This window comes from Nothobranchius furzeri, chromosome 4 (assembly GCF_043380555.1).
Source record: "Nothobranchius furzeri strain GRZ-AD chromosome 4, NfurGRZ-RIMD1, whole genome shotgun sequence".
In the NCBI taxonomy this organism is placed as follows: Eukaryota; Metazoa; Chordata; class Actinopteri; order Cyprinodontiformes; family Nothobranchiidae; genus Nothobranchius; species Nothobranchius furzeri.
In genome coordinates, this window is record NC_091744.1 from 86,679,367 (window position 1) to 86,695,603 (window position 16,237).

The following is a 16,237-nucleotide window of genomic DNA, read 5'->3' on the forward strand; positions in this document are numbered from 1 at the left end:
GTTCCCTGGAAAACCCTGGGGTACATCGGCATGTGTAGTCTTAAATTTTATCATGGTTGTTTTTATTCTCTGGCCCACTTTGTGTTTTTATCGTAAAACGTGTGAATATAACATTCTACGCTTTTCTAGGATTGGTAGGACTTCTGAATCTCAGCAGTAGTGATGAGATTTATGCACTACAAACTTTTATATAGTTTTCCTAGGGATGGACAATATATCGGCATCAATGTCGGTATCGGCCGATGTGAAGTCATTTTGTAACATATCGGTTCGATAAATAAAATCGGGTCGATATTAACAACCAGTGTTTTTTCCATCTTGTCTCCGTTTGCTTGCCTGTTTCAGAGGGTGAGGGGGTGATGTGTAATTGTTTAATCATGTGAACAGTGAATGAAATCAGAACTGTAAATATGTGTGGTGTGTGTGCATAATAACGTCAATTCAGCTTTAATAATTTTCATTCTATACAAAATCTGCTGATTTTAGAAGCATTAATGTCAGTTTATCAGTTTTCAGCCATAACTGATCTTGATATCATATATTGGTATCGGCCCAAAAATTTTCATATCGGTGCATCTCTGAGTTTCCCAAAATGTAATCCATAAAAAGTAAACCTTTGTGCTTCTGTTTTACTTTGATTTGACCTCAAAGACGAGGTAAAAATGGGATGAAATTAGCAGGAATCGGATAGCAATAGCATTCCCAGTAGAACAAGCTGGAGTCTAATGGTCTCGGGTAATGTGGCGAATCCCACCTGGTGCATTTTCTTCCAGCGGGAATGATTTTACTCTCAAAGGATGACGCCAGAATTACCATGTATGAGTTAAGATGGGAGTAACAAGAAGAACCCTCCTCGGGGCCCAAAGGTCGTACAGCTTGACTTTAGCTCAACGCTTTCATGACTTCATGAAGGTTTCCAATCTGCAGGTGTAGGCTTGGACGTTCACCTCACATTTAGTTGGTTTGTTTTTCTGAATGCATGATGAGCAGGTTTTCAATGCTTACAGTGAATTATTAGTTCACCTTAGAAACGAAGCCGAAAGGTGAGCACATTTGCAGTGGCAGCCATTTTGAGATGGAACCAAAATGGAGGCCAAGCTGATCAGCATCACAGTGTAGAGTTTGTACAAAAGCTTGTGTGTCGGTGGTGTTTGTATAGAAAATGTGTTATTGGAAAAGGTTGAGAAGAAGGGTTTTTTGTTAGTATATGAGGAGAGCTAAAGCTAAAGTTGTATTTTTAACAGTAATGAAGGTATCGTCTCATCTTTCTATGTTTATGTTGTCTTCCTTGTTCACAGGGCTTCTTGAAGAACGAGAGGGACAACGCCCTCCTGTCCGCCATCGAAGAGTCTCGTCACAGGGTCAGTATCTGTCCACTCTGATGACTCTTCTACATCCAGCACGACCGTGTAATCTGATTGATCTGTTTTGAATCCAGCGTGCAAGTGTAGGACCCCAAACCTGCAGAACACACTTTATGACACGCGTGCTCTGGTGATGTTCATGAAGAACCGAGAGCAAATCAAAGGCTTTACTGTTTCTTTGTTTTACTTGATCAAATCCAGATGTTTTATCTCTGCGCTGTGCATTAGGATCAGCACCTAACAGGCACATTTAAGTCCTTCTGGTGGGAACCTTTGGGGAATGATTTTGAGATGGCCTCCCTGATGTGCAGAGCTAATAGGCCCTGGGTTTAAATAGCTGCCAGTCCTATTATCTTTCTGCTCCCCGAGTGAGGAAGGAGGACGTGCGTACGAGGGTGGAAACATAATGCAGTCAGGATTTCAGAAATAAAAGCAGAATAATTTTTTTGCAGATTTTTATCTGACTGCTTGAGCTTTTACAACAAAGGAAATGTTAATTGAAGCACAGAACCCTTTGGACTCAGTAGACGGGTGTTCTGCTGCATGTGTGTTATCATGGTGAGAGCGATTATATGCAGCTGGAAAACACGCTTGTCTGTGTTAGCGTGCTCTTGATCTCTGATTTAGTTTTTCTATTTGATGCATTTTTAAAACCTCCTCCAAAGGAACCAGTTAACACAGAAAATGGTGGCTCCAGTCTAGATTTATGCCTCCCTGAGCTCTAGATTCAATTATCTCATGCTCCCATTATCTGACTTTTACGTCCCTGTGGAAAGTTAAAATAGACTCAACCGTGTCCTGGTGGAGTTCTTCCATCTTGACGAGGTCTGCTGTTAAATCTGATGTGTGGGTTTGAGCTTCTTTTGTGTTGATTACCTGAACTGCTGCTGTTCAGTGGGCATATTTGAACCTGGCTGTGCAGGTGAATGCATTTAGCCCTTTTGGCTTTTCTCAGACGTTCCTGTTGGCTGAAGAGTACCATCGTGAGTCCATGCTGGTTCAGTGGGAGCAGGTGAAGCAGAGAGTTCTGCACACTCTACTAGGAGCTGGAGAAGATGCTCTGGACTTCAGCCAAGATCTGGAGGTACAAACACAGTTTATGAAGTCAAAAGAGAAAAAAAAAAAGGTCTTGTGGGCTCTCCAAAAACACATTCATTCATATCAGTAAGCTACGTTTGATTTTAAGATGCTTGAATAAATGATTCTGTATTTATGTTTAAAGGTGCATTATGTAAAAATTAAGTAAAAATGACATCCTGCGTTAAAATTTGGTTACTTTAAAGGGACTTTACGGAAGGCGCGCATGCTGTACGTGCACACTCCTTAACGAAAATAACAGCTGAGACAGTCCCTTGTGTGTGTGTGTGTGTGTGTGTGTGTGTGTGTGTGTGTGTGTGTGTGTGTGTGGGTGTGTGTGGGTGGGGGGTGGGGGGCGGAGGACAGGAGAACGCGCAGCTAATTAATGAAATAATTTGGTTCTGTACCTTTCTCTTCAGCACAGCCGACAAAGGTTTATGATGGGTCAGTCCTCCTGCATGCTCAGATCATTCCCTTCCCTTGCTTGAAAAATTGTTCCAAAATGAAAGTTGAACCCACATCTTTTTTATCTGTGAATTCAATGCCGTTCGGCGAGTCTCAAATAAAAATTTGGGCATCTTACTGTAAAAAAATATATCATTAATGTAAAAAATAAACTATGTTCACATCCAGAATCAAACCCAGGTCTTCTGCACGAGAGTCAGACATCTTACTAGGTGAGGCGCCAGTAACGTCATTCGTATCTGTAACATTTATATCCTTGATGACAGCTGAAACAACGTCAAACCAAAGAACGGTTCGGAGTGAAAATGGCTATTTTGTTGCTAATTAGCAGGAAATATCTAGAAGAAATTTCTACAGAAAGTAGCTAAGGGTCCTCAGAAATGTAGCTAGCTTTGTCACTAGGCGTTAGGAACAGCGACAAAGTGGCACTGCCTCTCTCTCTGCTGCTAAAGCTACGGATAGCAAATGCTACGGGCGATGCCTGAGCGTGAACGCGCACGAAGCAGCCTGCTCGACCCGAGCATCTCTCTTTTTCTGTGATTTTACAGAAAAACAGGCAATCACAGTAAAAATGCCAGGGCTCATTCTACAGGACCAGGGCATTGCAGGAGAATGTATGAAGAAGACATTTATTATTTCTATACATGTTTTGGCTGTCAGACTTCCATAATGCGCCTTTAAACAACTCCGGAGCTTTCTTCGGCTGAATTGTTGGCGCTGTGGCATTAGCTCGCAGGAGACACGGCGCCCCCGCACTCACTGATGGTAAACAGTTGCGTCCCTCCTTCCTTGCTTTGAAAAGAGAAAAACTGACGCTCCCCGCAGCAGCTGGATTTGAAGTGTTTCAGTATAACCTTCCTTCCAAAATAACTGAAACATTAGACTCTGTTGGGATTTTTCACTATATTCTTACATGCTGCACCTTTAATATGATGGCTGTAGGCTTCATAACACAAACTTCGCTTCTGTTTGTTTGGATAAAGATAAAAATCTTTCCTTTAACACACGTTCATGATGAGACTTTTATCTGATGGTCTCCATTAAACAGGTAAAGCCCAGAGAGAACGAGCCAGACTTGGTCTACTTTCATTTGTGTCTGCAGCTGCGACTCTCGTTTTAGCTGCTGGGTGGTTTACTAAGGTATTCATCCAAAAGCAGCTATTTTAAAGCGTATTTGAACTTTCCGGGCTGAAAAAATCTCTTAGAAAATCATTTCAAATCCGATTTCTTTGACACTCATAACTGTCAACATCTAAGCTGACCAAAATAGCATCCTCATCTAAGAATCGTGGAGGTTATTTTTAACATCGTCCTCTGGTGTAAAGTGGGATTTGTGTGCTATGGGAGCATATCCCAGCATGCAGTGGGTAACACCCATGTGTGCTGGGGTTTTACCCACTGTTTGACCTCATGTGGACACGCAGGTTTCTCAACCCCCAGAATGAAAAAGCATCCATCAGAAATGGTCGGTGCTGCAGACACACTCGAGTTGTGCAGCAGATGGTTGGTGTGTCTGCTGCTCGTGGCTGTGAGGAACGATTATTCTTCTGTGGACTGAAGCGCAGCTGTGAAGTCATCTGTGGCTTTTTGGTGTGTTACAGCCGAGCTTCGTGAGTGAAGTGACAGCTCCAGGGAGGAGTGCACTAGATAGTGTGGAGGTGGCTTATGGACGGCAGGTGAGTCAGCAGCAGTCTGTCTGTCTTCATGTTCACTGAAATTTAAAATGCAGCTTCAGAGGTTTAGTCTGAGAGCTGCAGATTTACGGGTTGTGCTGTTGTGTGCCTTTTGTTAAATTAACATCATTCTAACAACATTTCCTCTTACATTTCTGTCCTGAGGAAGCAGTTTTAGTGTGTGAGGCAGTCGGCTCGGTCATTTGGTTGAAATCAGGGTCAAAGCAAGCCAGGAAGTGACAGATCAAAGATATTGATTCATATGGCTGTAGAGGGGGTGAAACCTCTTCATCGCTCCCTCTCATCGTCCTGTCTGACCTTTTGTTTTTCCCTCCATGCTTTTTCTGGATCTGCTGGATGACACCGTGTGTGTGTTGTGTGTGTGTGTGAGAGAATGTGTCGGCACATTGCGTGCGGTGTCATTTGTCTCATTTTTGTTATCCTCTTTGATGACCTCTTAAATGTTTTGATCCTCTTTCTGCTGTTTTTTGTTGTGAACCACTTGGCTCGATGGCCTTAGGGCCGTCGTTTGGCTGTGAACCTGATGAGAACTTTCAGTCGTTCCTCGCTTTGTCTCATTCAGATCTATTGTTTTAACGAGAAGATTGTAAATGGACACATTCAGCCTAATCTGGGGGATTTGTTAGCTGCAGCGGCAGAAAGTCTGGATGACAAGGTAAGAAACGGGGTTTTTGTCACGATGGGGGCGATTTGTATCCCCATCAAACCTTAGCATCCAGGAACCATTTTCAGAAGTCAGGAAATGTGTGTTTTTGTTTGTGATGTCATTGTTTTCTCACCTTCTTTAACACAAAAATGATTTCCATGGCGTACATGAATTTGTGAACCAGTCGGCATGCTGCAGCATTTTTATATTCAGATTCCTGTCATGAATAAATGGTCTTAACCCCCCCCCCCCCCCCGCTGTCTTTATGGGTGACCCCACCAGGAAAGTCGACCATTGAGCAGGATTGGGTCCACGTGGCAGGGGTGAGGTGGTGCTCACTCCTCACCCCTGCCACGTGGACCCAATCCTGCTCAATGGTCAACTTTCCTGGTGGGGTCACCCATGAAGACAGCGGGAGGGTTAGTTATAACAAGTTTGAGGAGATAAACCATTAATGAAGTGATTAAAGCCACACTGTGCAACTTTTTCATATTTTAATATCATTTTCTTGAGCCAGTATGTGCTAAGATGACCCTATGACCCTTTACAGGGTTAATGAAATGTCACTCAGACCCCACCTCCCTCAGAGTGCGGGTTTGGTCCCTGTTGGACTTGGTGAAGTGGCGCGGGCATGGCAGCGCTGGAGTCTGCTTCCAGCAGGAACAGCAGCAGCTCACGAGGTAGAGCGGCTGTCCAGTAATCAGAAGGTTGCTGGTGGTGGCCAGAGGGACCGGTGGCGTCTGTGTTCGGCAGACCTCGCCTCTGTCAGTGTGCCCCGGGGCAGCTGTGGCTACATCGTGGCTCATCATCACCTGCATGCAAACGGGTGGATGAATGACTGATGGTGTGGTGAAGCGCTTTGGGGGGTTGTAGAACCCTAAAAAGGCGCTACATGAATAAAGATCGTTTAGCATTCCTGCTTGTTTTAGACAACAGCTGGTTTGTTTGAGTTAGTGATCACTCCTCCTGACCTGTAGACACTAATGAAGGCCGAGGAGACGTTTCAGCAGATAGGTTCAGGTGTTAAAAAGACGAACGCACACACAGCAAGGAGAACAGTTTCACTTTTGGTTTTATTAACTGGACACCAGGGGGCGCTAATAGCAAGCCAAAACTTCAGTCTCCCTAACAAACAAACGTTCTCTCCTGCTGTTTGAAGCCCTTTAAATAAATGATGCTCTTAGAGTCTGCTTGAGGCGTCGCAGTTTTAATATTTTTCATGAAGCTGTGTCCCCCTCTGTCCTCCAGAACGTCTCAGAGCTGTGGCTTATGGTGAAGCAGATGACAGATGTGCTTCTGGTTCCAGCCAAAGACACCCTCAAGAGTCGCACTTCAGTTGAGATGCAGATGGCCTTCGTGCGTCAGGCGCTCAGCTTCCTGGAGAACAGGTAGCTGGCTTTGGAACCGTTTCAGCGACCGCTCAAGTTCAAGCGATGCGTTTTCATTCATCTGGAGTTTAGCTGAAATTCAGGTTTTGCTGAACTGGCAGATATAAACACCACACGATGGGAACGGTCTTTGGGAATCTCCACCAGGCCCAACTGGGAGGTGTGCCTGGAACATACCAGCTGGTCCGCAGCTTCCTCAACATCAAGCTGCCGGGGCCCCTTCCTGGCATGCAGGTAAGGCTCCAACTAGCATCATCTCTCACTGGAAATCTGAGTAAAAATAGACAAAACCGTGCAAAATTAACTGTATAACCAATGATGTGCTGTGTTCTTTTCAGGGTTTCGTTTTTGGACTGAATATTTGTTAAGAACATTTCTAAGAAATGATCATTTGTAATAAATGTGTCTGAAACAGGATGGTGAGATAGAGGGCCACCCAGTGTGGGCTGTGGTCTACTACTGCCTGCGCTGTGGAGATCTGAACGCAGCCATGCAGGTGGTGAGCAAAGTGCACCACCAGCTGGGAGACTTTAAGACCTGGTTTCAGGAGTACATGAACAGCCCCGACAAACGGTGAGAACAGTTCAGATTATTTCTCTCTGTCGCTGCGAGCGTTTCCTCGCCATCGCCAGTAAAACCGCAGTTGTGTGTAATCCCTTCAGCCTCTCCCCGACTTCAGAGAACAAGCTTCGTCTTCACTACCGCAGAGCGCTGAGGAACTGTGCCGACCCGTACAAGAGAGCCGTCTACTGCCTCATCGGGAAATGTGACGTCAGTGATAACCATGGAGAGGTGGCAGATAAAACAGAAGACTACCTCTGGCTTAAGGTACGCTTTACTTTTACTCTCAATAGTGTAAAGATCAACCTTGAAACTAAAATCATCTCAGATTGGTTCCTGCTGCAGCTCCGCGCCGCTGTGTGGCTTTTAGTTGAAGCCTTCACTCGTCTCCCTGTGTTCCTTCTGCAGTTGAACCAGGTGTGTTTTGATGATGACGGCAGCAGCAGCTCTCCTCAGGACCGACTCACTCTGGCACAGTTACAGAAGCAGCTGCTGGAAGACTACGGTACGATAACGCCTTTCACTTTCATCCAAATAAAAGTGACTCCCGGATGGTTCTGCCTGTATTTTATGGCGTTTGCTGTTTCGGTGAAGCAGACTTTACGGATGTTCGATTGCTGCCTCGGGTGCCGTTTATCGTTGACATCCTTTTCAGGTTTCCTTAAATTACAAACATGCAGCTTGTTCTGAGAACCAGAACGTCTTCCAGAACAGGACGAGTGGATTTAAACCTCTTTCTGCACGCGTCAGTAAGCCTGACTTCTTTAGACGAATATTAATGCACACACCTGTGAGATCCCTTTTTGGCATCTCAACACCATTTTTTGTCCCATTTACTTTTATATCCCCATTCTCCCAGTAAGCTGAACTGCATACTCACGCATTTCTGAATGCACGCCTGTGCTGTTACAGCTATGCGAGATAAATCCTGCCATCGTAAAGGAGACAGCCAGTGAGTCGTGCCTGCACGCGTTTTCTCTTTGCAGCAACAAGCTTCTCCAAAACAAAGTTGAGGAGCAAGAAGAGCAAAGCAGCAGGAAGTCGAATGCCTCGGCGTTAATTTCCATTTAGATTTTTTCTTCTGGTTGCACAGACAAACACCGGAGGCTTGTGAATAATTCACCAGCACCAGGGCAAAAAGCCATAAATATTCCAGCATAGTTTCTGAACGTTTGGGCTTTTCCTTCACGTTTAACAGCTCACGGTGCTACAGCACCCGTACGCCTCAGCCGCTGTTCCCACCGACAGCCAGCTCAGTGGGACTCGGTTTAGAGCTGGAACAGCATTCCCAGCAGAGGGGAGCTTTTTGTGACGGTGACACGTTCACTGATTCAGAGTTAACTACAGCTGGTTATCAGCCTCCTGCAGGAACCTAAACATTGCTGTTCTTGAAACTGAGAGCAGGTTACGGTTGTCCCTGGCTGCGTCTCGCTGCCCCCGATCTCCTAAGAGTCGAAGCGACCTCTGAACCTAAGGCACAGATAGTTTCTCCTCCCAGATGTTTACGTCACCGTTGGACATAAAAGCCTCTGGTGTCGCTCTCGTTCGTTTCAGAGACCTTTCTTGTTGGAAACTTCTCAAACTATAAACAAGCAGAGTTTTCCAAACGGATGTTAAATATTCATTTGAACGTTAGCCTCCCAGTAAAAACCACCACGCATGAAAATGGGAGCGTTTGAGCATGTGACCCTCCCTCCCAGAGACAGAAGCTGTTTTCTCCTGAGTGTAGCTCTCTGTGGGCCGCTGCTGCCTGCTTCCGATAAGGCGGCATCCCTCTCCCGCTCCTGCAGCTCTGTGGGAAGGACGGCCCAAAGCCTTGTTCGGTTCTCTCCCTACGCTCATCTGCGCCGGTTGTTTGCTGCAGCGTCCCTCGCTGTCCTCCATTTTGCTTCACAGCAGGACACAAAGCCTCGAAACCTATCCTAATTTCTTACACACACTGCTGGCGCTCGGCATCCTCACCCGTTCGGTTTCTCTGCCACTCATGCGCTGCGTCCCTGTCCTCTTTTATCTCATCATCGTTGCACAGTGCTCCCTCTTTCCTCCCACTGATTTCTGTCCTCTTTAGGGCTCTCCTCTTGCATGTATAGTTGTTCTTTGTCATTTCTTGTTTGCATACTGTGCTGCAGCCCCCTCCCACACACACACACACACACTTCTATGTTGCCTTCTTCATCCTTTTTCCGACTCCACATAGCCGCCCCCCCCCCTCCATCCTGCTGCCATGCTCTCGCTTTTTGAACTAAAATGCTGCGAGTCTGAGATAAGGCTGTAAAACGGCTGACATGGTCCGCCCTGCTCTACTCCTCAGACTTTAAACCAACAAGAGGATTAAGAATTATAATTAAAAAGTAAACTTGATGACCTGTGCTCAACAAAATGTTTTTAAATTTCTTCTGGAAAAGCCGATAAGAGCCTGAGCCGGGTGAAAGGCTTACACAAATGTGTTGCTTTAGTATTTATTTACTTACATCTGCTGCTTTTCTAATGACACAAAACATTTATTTTAAAGCAGCTTTTACTAATGCCGCATTTCTCATACTGTGTGCTTTTTTATTATTATAAATGTTTAAATTTAAAATCTAAAGATCGTCCTCTGTTAGTGAACAATGGAGCCATTTCTGGTCAGATCTTAAATAACATTCGGCAACACCTCACCTCGCTGTTTTACCTGAGCTTGTAGTGTTTTTTATCTTTGTCTTATTGTTTTTAGTAGGGATGCATCGATACCGATACTGGACCCGATACCGATTCCAGTATCGGTATCGGTAAAAGAAGAAGAAGAAAATATCATTTCTATAGCGCCTCTCATGATAAAAATCACGAGGCGCTTTGCAAAAACAAAAAATGTAAAAAGTTTTAAAAGCATTTAGAAAATGGTTAAAAATATATTTAAAATGAGCAAAAAAATAGACAAAATGTTAAGAAAGAGAGAGAGTGAACAGGAAAGAGGGGAATCAGTGGATCCTGAGGAAGGTGGAATAGGTGGGGAGAGCAGAATAAAGAGAGAGAGGTGAAGAAGGTCATACAAAAGCCAGCTTGAACAAGTGAGTCTTCAGCTGCTTTTTAAAGGAGACCACTGAGTCCACTGATCTCAGGCTCAGGGGGAGAGAGGTCCAGAGTCTGGGGGCCACAGCAGCAGATGATCTGTCACCTTTGACCTTTAGCCTGGTGCTGCACAACCAGTAGGCTTTGGTCACTGGACCTCAGGGACCTGCTGGGGGTGTAGGGACTAAGAAGATCACCAATGTAAGATGGTGCTTGTCCATGTAAGGCCCTATAGACCAGAACCAGGATCTTGAAATGAACCCTGAAGTTGACTGGCAGCCAGTGAAGCTGGAGGAGAAGCGGGGTGATGTGGGTGTGTTTGGAAAGTTGTGTGTTAACCGATACCAATGCAGTTGCTTGAAAATGGCTTCCCTGTAACTTGTCATTTCTGTTCAGCTAATATTTTAGTTTTGTGATGATTTCTATTCATATATTTTACTTTTTATCGACCTCACAGTCTTTTCCTGTTGAAAGCAGAGAAGAAAATAAAACCTGTAGTCCAAATCATTGCATTTTTTTGTGTGGTAGAAATATCAGTAATCGGTATCGTCGAGTACTCAGATCCAAGTATCGGTATCGCATTGGTTTGGAAAAAAAGGGCTATCGTTGCATCCCTAGTTGTTAGTTTGTTGTATTTGTATGTGCGGCCCTTTGGACAGCTCATGTGTGCAGTTAGCACACAGATGTGTGTGTTAGGGAGGAATCTCAGCCAGCAAAACACATTTTAGCTCAACACCTGTCAAACTGGCCAATTTCTAACTGTTGTAAAGACAATTAGCTGCAGAAGCCATGTTGACTTAAAGGTTAGATATTTTTCTTACAAACAAATACAAACAAAACATTATTGCTCATCTTTTAGAGGCGTCCAGAGCAGTCTTTAGTAGCTACTCTGCTCCAGACACGAGTCACACAACTTCACTGTTTCTGATTGAAAGTGAAATGCAGCTCAAGCAGAGAAAGGCAGTGACGCTGAAACAATGCAGCTCGTCTTCTACAGAAAGTCAGTTGAACTTTGAGCCAAATATATTATATATATATATATATATATATATATATGTACTATATATATATATATATATATATATATATATATATATATATATATATATATATATATATATATATATATATATATATATATATGTACTATATATATATATATATATATATATATATATATATATATATATATATATATATATGTATATATATATATATATATATATATATATACATATATATATATATATATATACATATATATATATATATATATGTATATATATATATATATACAGTACATATATATATATATATATATATATATATGTACTGTATATATATATATATATATATATATATATATATATATATGTATATATATATATATATATATATGTACTATATATATATATGTGTGTACTGTGTATATATTTTTTGATCATCTGACATGAACTTTGTGGCTCTTTAGGATTTAGATCTGTAGTTTTTTCACATTTGGTTTGAAGAGATGCTTTTAAAAACCTAATTATCCGTTTCCTCTGATCTTCTTGTCCAACAGGAGAGTCCCACTTCTCCGCGAGCCAGCATCCCTTCCTGTACTTCCAGGTGTTGTTCCTGACAGCGCAGTTTGAGGCGGCCGTGGCGTTCCTGTTCTGTGTGGAGAGACTTCGTAGTCACGCCGTGCACATCGCCCTGGTTCTGTACGAGCTGCGGCTGCTGCTGAAGTCGTCTGGTCAAAGCGCTCAGCTGTGTGAGTTTACCAGCTTCGGTTTACAGGTAGACTCTCAAAAACGCGACTTCAACTTTTTACGTTTTCTCTGCAGTGAGCCAGGAGCCAGGTGACCCTCCGATGATCCGACGCCTCAACTTTATCCGTCTGCTGATGCTGTACACTCGCAAGTTTGAGTCCACGGATCCAAGGGAAGCGCTGCAGTACTTCTACTTCCTACGGTACGCCTCAGTCCTTTTTAACATTAATATTCCCGCAGGCTTTACTGATGGATCCCGGTTGTAATATCTGATCTCTGCCGTTCCACAGCAATGAAAAAGACAGCCAGGGAGAAAACATGTTCATGCGTTGTGTCAGTGAACTTGTTATTGAGAGTCGTGAGGTGAGTAACCCTCCTTTACGATCCCAGCCTGCCTGTGTTGTTTGGGAGTATTTAGAGATTAAACCGTCGTATCCATGAAGTCTTTAAGATAAATGAATATTTCAGTTTCAGAAACTAAAAAAAAGATTTTCCACCGTTTTCATCCATCAGTGTGTTTCACATGAGGTCTGCTCTGATAGAAGCTGGCGATAAGACGTGATATTAGCAAACATAAAACTACAAAAACTTTAAGATTTTAGCCACTTTTATGTAACCGCGGCCCGGTCTTGCTCAGATGACCAGTATTACATGCAGCAGGGCGGTTTGGAGCAGAGCTGATTCAGCTGAGTGTGAAGGTGAGTTCATGAATACTGGAAAGAGCTTTGGGTGCCTAGAAAAGCATTCTGTAAATTATTATTATTAATATGGTGTAAAACCAGGTTTAAATGGTGACTAATAAAAGTGGTTATTACACTCGGATCAACAGCGGCTTTAAGGCTTATTTAAGAGCAACAGACTGAGCGGGGCTCAAACCTGCAACCTTCTGATTACGGGCACTCAACTCCTGTGCCACCGTCGCCCACATTATATTTGTGTTAAACCTGTTAAGTCAAATGTTTGGTTTGGGGATGCACCAATGTGACATTTTTGGGCCGATACCGATATTAGTATCACCGTTATGGTCGATAACAGATTTTGTATAGAATGAAAATGAATAAAGCTGAATTTATGTTATTATGGATAGGGATGCACCGATACAATACTGGTATCGGTATTGGCACGATTGGTAAAAGTTAACCGATACCAATGCAGCTTCTTGAAAATGGCTTCACTGTAACTTGTCATTTCTGTTCACCTAATATTTTAGTTTTGTGATGATTTCTATTCATATATTTTACTTTTTATCGACCTCACAGTCTTTTCCTGTTGAAAGCAGAGAAGAAAATAAAACCTGTAGTCCAAATCATTGCATTTTTTTGTGTGGTAGAAGTATCGGTATTGGTAATCTGTATCGGTGAGTACTCAGATCCAATTATCGGTATCGTATCGGTTTGGAAAAAAGTGGCATCGTTGCATCCCTAATTATGGACACACGACACACATTTACACTTCTGAGATGATTACCATCACTGTCACATGACTAAACGAATACACATCGCCCCCTCACCCTCTGAAACCGATAAACAAATGGAAACAAGATGGAAAAAATATCGGTTGTTAATATCGGCCCAGTTTTATTTATCTTATTGATACCGAAATGTTGAAATTGACAAACATCGGCCGATCCCGATATTTTTGCTGATCTATTGTGCATCCCTAGTTTGGTTCTGTACCTAAAACACGTTAAATATGTTTCATCTCATACAAAACACATTGTTTAACATTGATGAATGTAAACAAGTATGTTGTACTTTGAAGTTTTTGAAGATTATATAAATTATTAAACATCAAAGTAAATTTGAGTGAATTCTTTTTGTCTTTTTGTCTTTTGTGCAGTTTGACATGCTGTTAGGAAAACTAGAGAAGGACGGCAGCAGGAAGGTAAAAGGACCGAGTCTGTGCTTCTAACTGGCTTTTTCCTGCTCCCCTTAAGTCCTCCTCTTTCTGACCAACGTTGTCTCCTGTTTGGGCTCTTTGTTTTGCTCAGCCAGTCATCGTCTGCTTTAATGCACCTCTGCCTTCTTTTTGTTGTTGTTGAGAGTTTTAAGGTGGATTAAATTTGATTAAATTAGTCGTTCAGAAACATAAAAGCTGAAACTAGAATAAATACCAAACTCCTGAAGCTGTTTTAAAAACGTCCTTAAATAGGACTGAATACACACCCGAGCTGCAGGACTCTGGTAATCCCGAACTCTCTTCCAGCCTGGCGTCATAGATAAGTTTGCAGGCGACACCCGAGCGATCATTAGCAAAGTGGCTCTCGAAGCAGAGAACAAAGGCTTGTTTGAGGAGGCGGTCAGACTCTACGAGCTGGCCAAGGTGAGCAGAAGCTGCTGATTTTTGCAACCTCCGAACTGTTGAGTCGTCTGATTCGTGTTTATCGCTGCTGCGTAGAACCCAGATAAGGTGCTGGAGCTGATGAACAGGCTGCTGAGTCCAGTCATCGCCCAGGTCAGCGCACCTCAGTCCAACAAAGAGAGGCTGAAAAACACAGCCGTGGCTATAGCTGAAAGGTAAACACACACACACACACACACACACACGTTCGGGTTGGAATCTACTTACAAATGTCTGAAAGCGACTCTTTTCTTGTTTTCGCGGCAGGTATCGTTCACAGGGAGTAGCAGCTGAGAAGACGGTTAACAGCACCTTCTACCTGCTTTTGGACCTGATGACGTTCTTTGATGAGTACCACACAGGTCACGTGGACAGAGCCTACAACGTGAGTGCAGCTCTGACGACGCAGAGAGAACCCCCGAAGTCCACCAACTAGAAGGGATTTTCATCGTTTTTGCATGTTTTCTATGTAAAAGTTATAATAATTACCGTAATGCCTGTTGTAGAGAAACAGCTCTTTTTAAAATGGCTCAAATCTCCAGAATGCTATTTTTATAATATGTAGTAAGACTAATCGTGTAAGACACGATGCCTGAACTGGCTGCTAACGTAAAACTTGTTTTAGTTTTGATTCAGATTTTTATATTTTAAAACCTTAAAACACATTTTTATATTAAAATATCTGTGAAAATGAAATCAGTGCAAAAGTAAAAAAAAGTGTTTGGATGCAAATTTTAGAGAGTTGGAGCTCCTTTGGACTGGCTGTTAGCTTATCAGTCCTAAAGGGTGTACTCTGTTTCTCTGAACAGATGCTGTTCAGTATAACGACTAACGTGTGAATTATTTATACCTTTTACAGATAAATGCACTTAAGTTGGTAACAAGTGTTTTTAAAAACGATGCAGGAGAACGTACGGGTTCGCTGTCAGATCTAACGATGAGTGTTTCCTGTAAGGTCATGGAGCGCTTAAAGCTGCTTCCTCTCAGTCAGGACGGCGTGGAGGAGCGAGTCGCTGCTTTTAGGAACTTCAGCGATGAGGTTTGAAGACTTCTGACCTAAACATGCAACACAGCTGCAGAGTTTAGTTGTGTTGTCATAAAAACCAGTTTGTGTCTCCAGGTGCGTCACAACCTGTCTGAGGTGCTGCTGGCCACCATGAACATCCTCTACACCCAGTACAAACGCCTGAAGGCGGCGCCGGCGGGCACACCGGCACGATCCCAAAGGGCCATCGAAGACAAAGGGATGGTGAGTTTTAAACCTGAGAAATGTGGAAGCAGCCCAAAAGCTGGATTTGAATCCGTTTGATCCTCTCAGATTTTTAATTCTCTTCGTTTTTTGTTCCAACAGCAGCTGCACAGCCAAGCCAGAGCCCTGATCACCTTCGCTGGTATGATTCCCTACAACATGGCTGGAGACACCAATGCAAGACTGGTTCAGATGGAATTACTGATGAACTGATGCAAAACTTAAACACACACAAACACACACACACACACCCATCTGTGTTTCATTTTGTTTTTATATTTCGTTTTGTGACGTTTCACCCGTCTGAGTTTCGTCTGTTTAAGTTTCGTTTCGTTTGTACCCTCTCGAGATTGGAATAAAAATCTTTCTGTTGTCTTTTCTGTTGAATTCATTTCATTTATTATTTTTCTACTATAACTGATTCATCGTTAGTTTCATGCTGCCACTTTTTAAATGTTTTCTCGGTCCAGAGTCGTGTCTGAGCCTGCTGGGAGTTAGGAGTGTGTGGTTCGTTCACCACGTACCATAGACGGTGACCTTTTGACCTCTTGTACCACTTTAGAGTGTGCTTAGCTCCCTGGCTACCACCATCTACCACCACAAGCACAACTAATGCCAAGTTTAATTACAAATGAGGGAACAAGAGCTTGATCA

General features: G+C 43.1%; 1 protein-coding gene and 1 long non-coding RNA gene across 4 annotated transcripts in view; one reads left to right on the forward strand and one right to left on the reverse strand.

The window, feature by feature from the left end:
- nup93 (nucleoporin 93) overlaps positions 1-15,958 on the forward strand; it is a 28,860-nt gene extending 12,902 nt beyond the window's left edge. For 2 of the 3 annotated variants that reach the window (XM_015965383.3, XM_015965385.3), the window contains 19 exons: positions 1,299-1,361; positions 2,320-2,448; positions 4,508-4,582; positions 5,163-5,255; positions 6,495-6,634; positions 6,736-6,868; positions 7,050-7,207; positions 7,297-7,462; positions 7,604-7,700; positions 11,805-11,996; positions 12,070-12,196; positions 12,285-12,357; positions 13,834-13,878; positions 14,200-14,316; positions 14,392-14,510; positions 14,602-14,719; positions 15,290-15,373; positions 15,455-15,583; positions 15,686-15,958. In XM_015965383.3, the coding sequence (XP_015820869.1) occupies positions 1,299-1,361; positions 2,320-2,448; positions 4,508-4,582; positions 5,163-5,255; positions 6,495-6,634; positions 6,736-6,868; positions 7,050-7,207; positions 7,297-7,462; positions 7,604-7,700; positions 11,805-11,996; positions 12,070-12,196; positions 12,285-12,357; positions 13,834-13,878; positions 14,200-14,316; positions 14,392-14,510; positions 14,602-14,719; positions 15,290-15,373; positions 15,455-15,583; positions 15,686-15,796 (2,169 nt within the window). In that variant the 3' untranslated portion in view covers positions 15,797-15,958. The remainder of the gene's footprint in view (positions 1-1,298; positions 1,362-2,319; positions 2,449-4,507; positions 4,583-5,162; positions 5,256-6,494; positions 6,635-6,735; positions 6,869-7,049; positions 7,208-7,296; positions 7,463-7,603; positions 7,701-11,804; positions 11,997-12,069; positions 12,197-12,284; positions 12,358-13,833; positions 13,879-14,199; positions 14,317-14,391; positions 14,511-14,601; positions 14,720-15,289; positions 15,374-15,454; positions 15,584-15,685) is intronic. The other variant, XM_015965384.3, reaches the window with a different exon arrangement.
- Positions 5,727-9,443, reverse strand: LOC129153634 (uncharacterized). The gene is made up of 2 exons (XR_008559600.2): positions 9,158-9,443; positions 5,727-6,904 (listed from the first exon to the last, which is right to left on the reverse strand). It is a non-coding gene; the product is annotated as an uncharacterized lncRNA (long non-coding RNA).
- Positions 15,959-16,237: the final 279 nt, after the last annotated feature.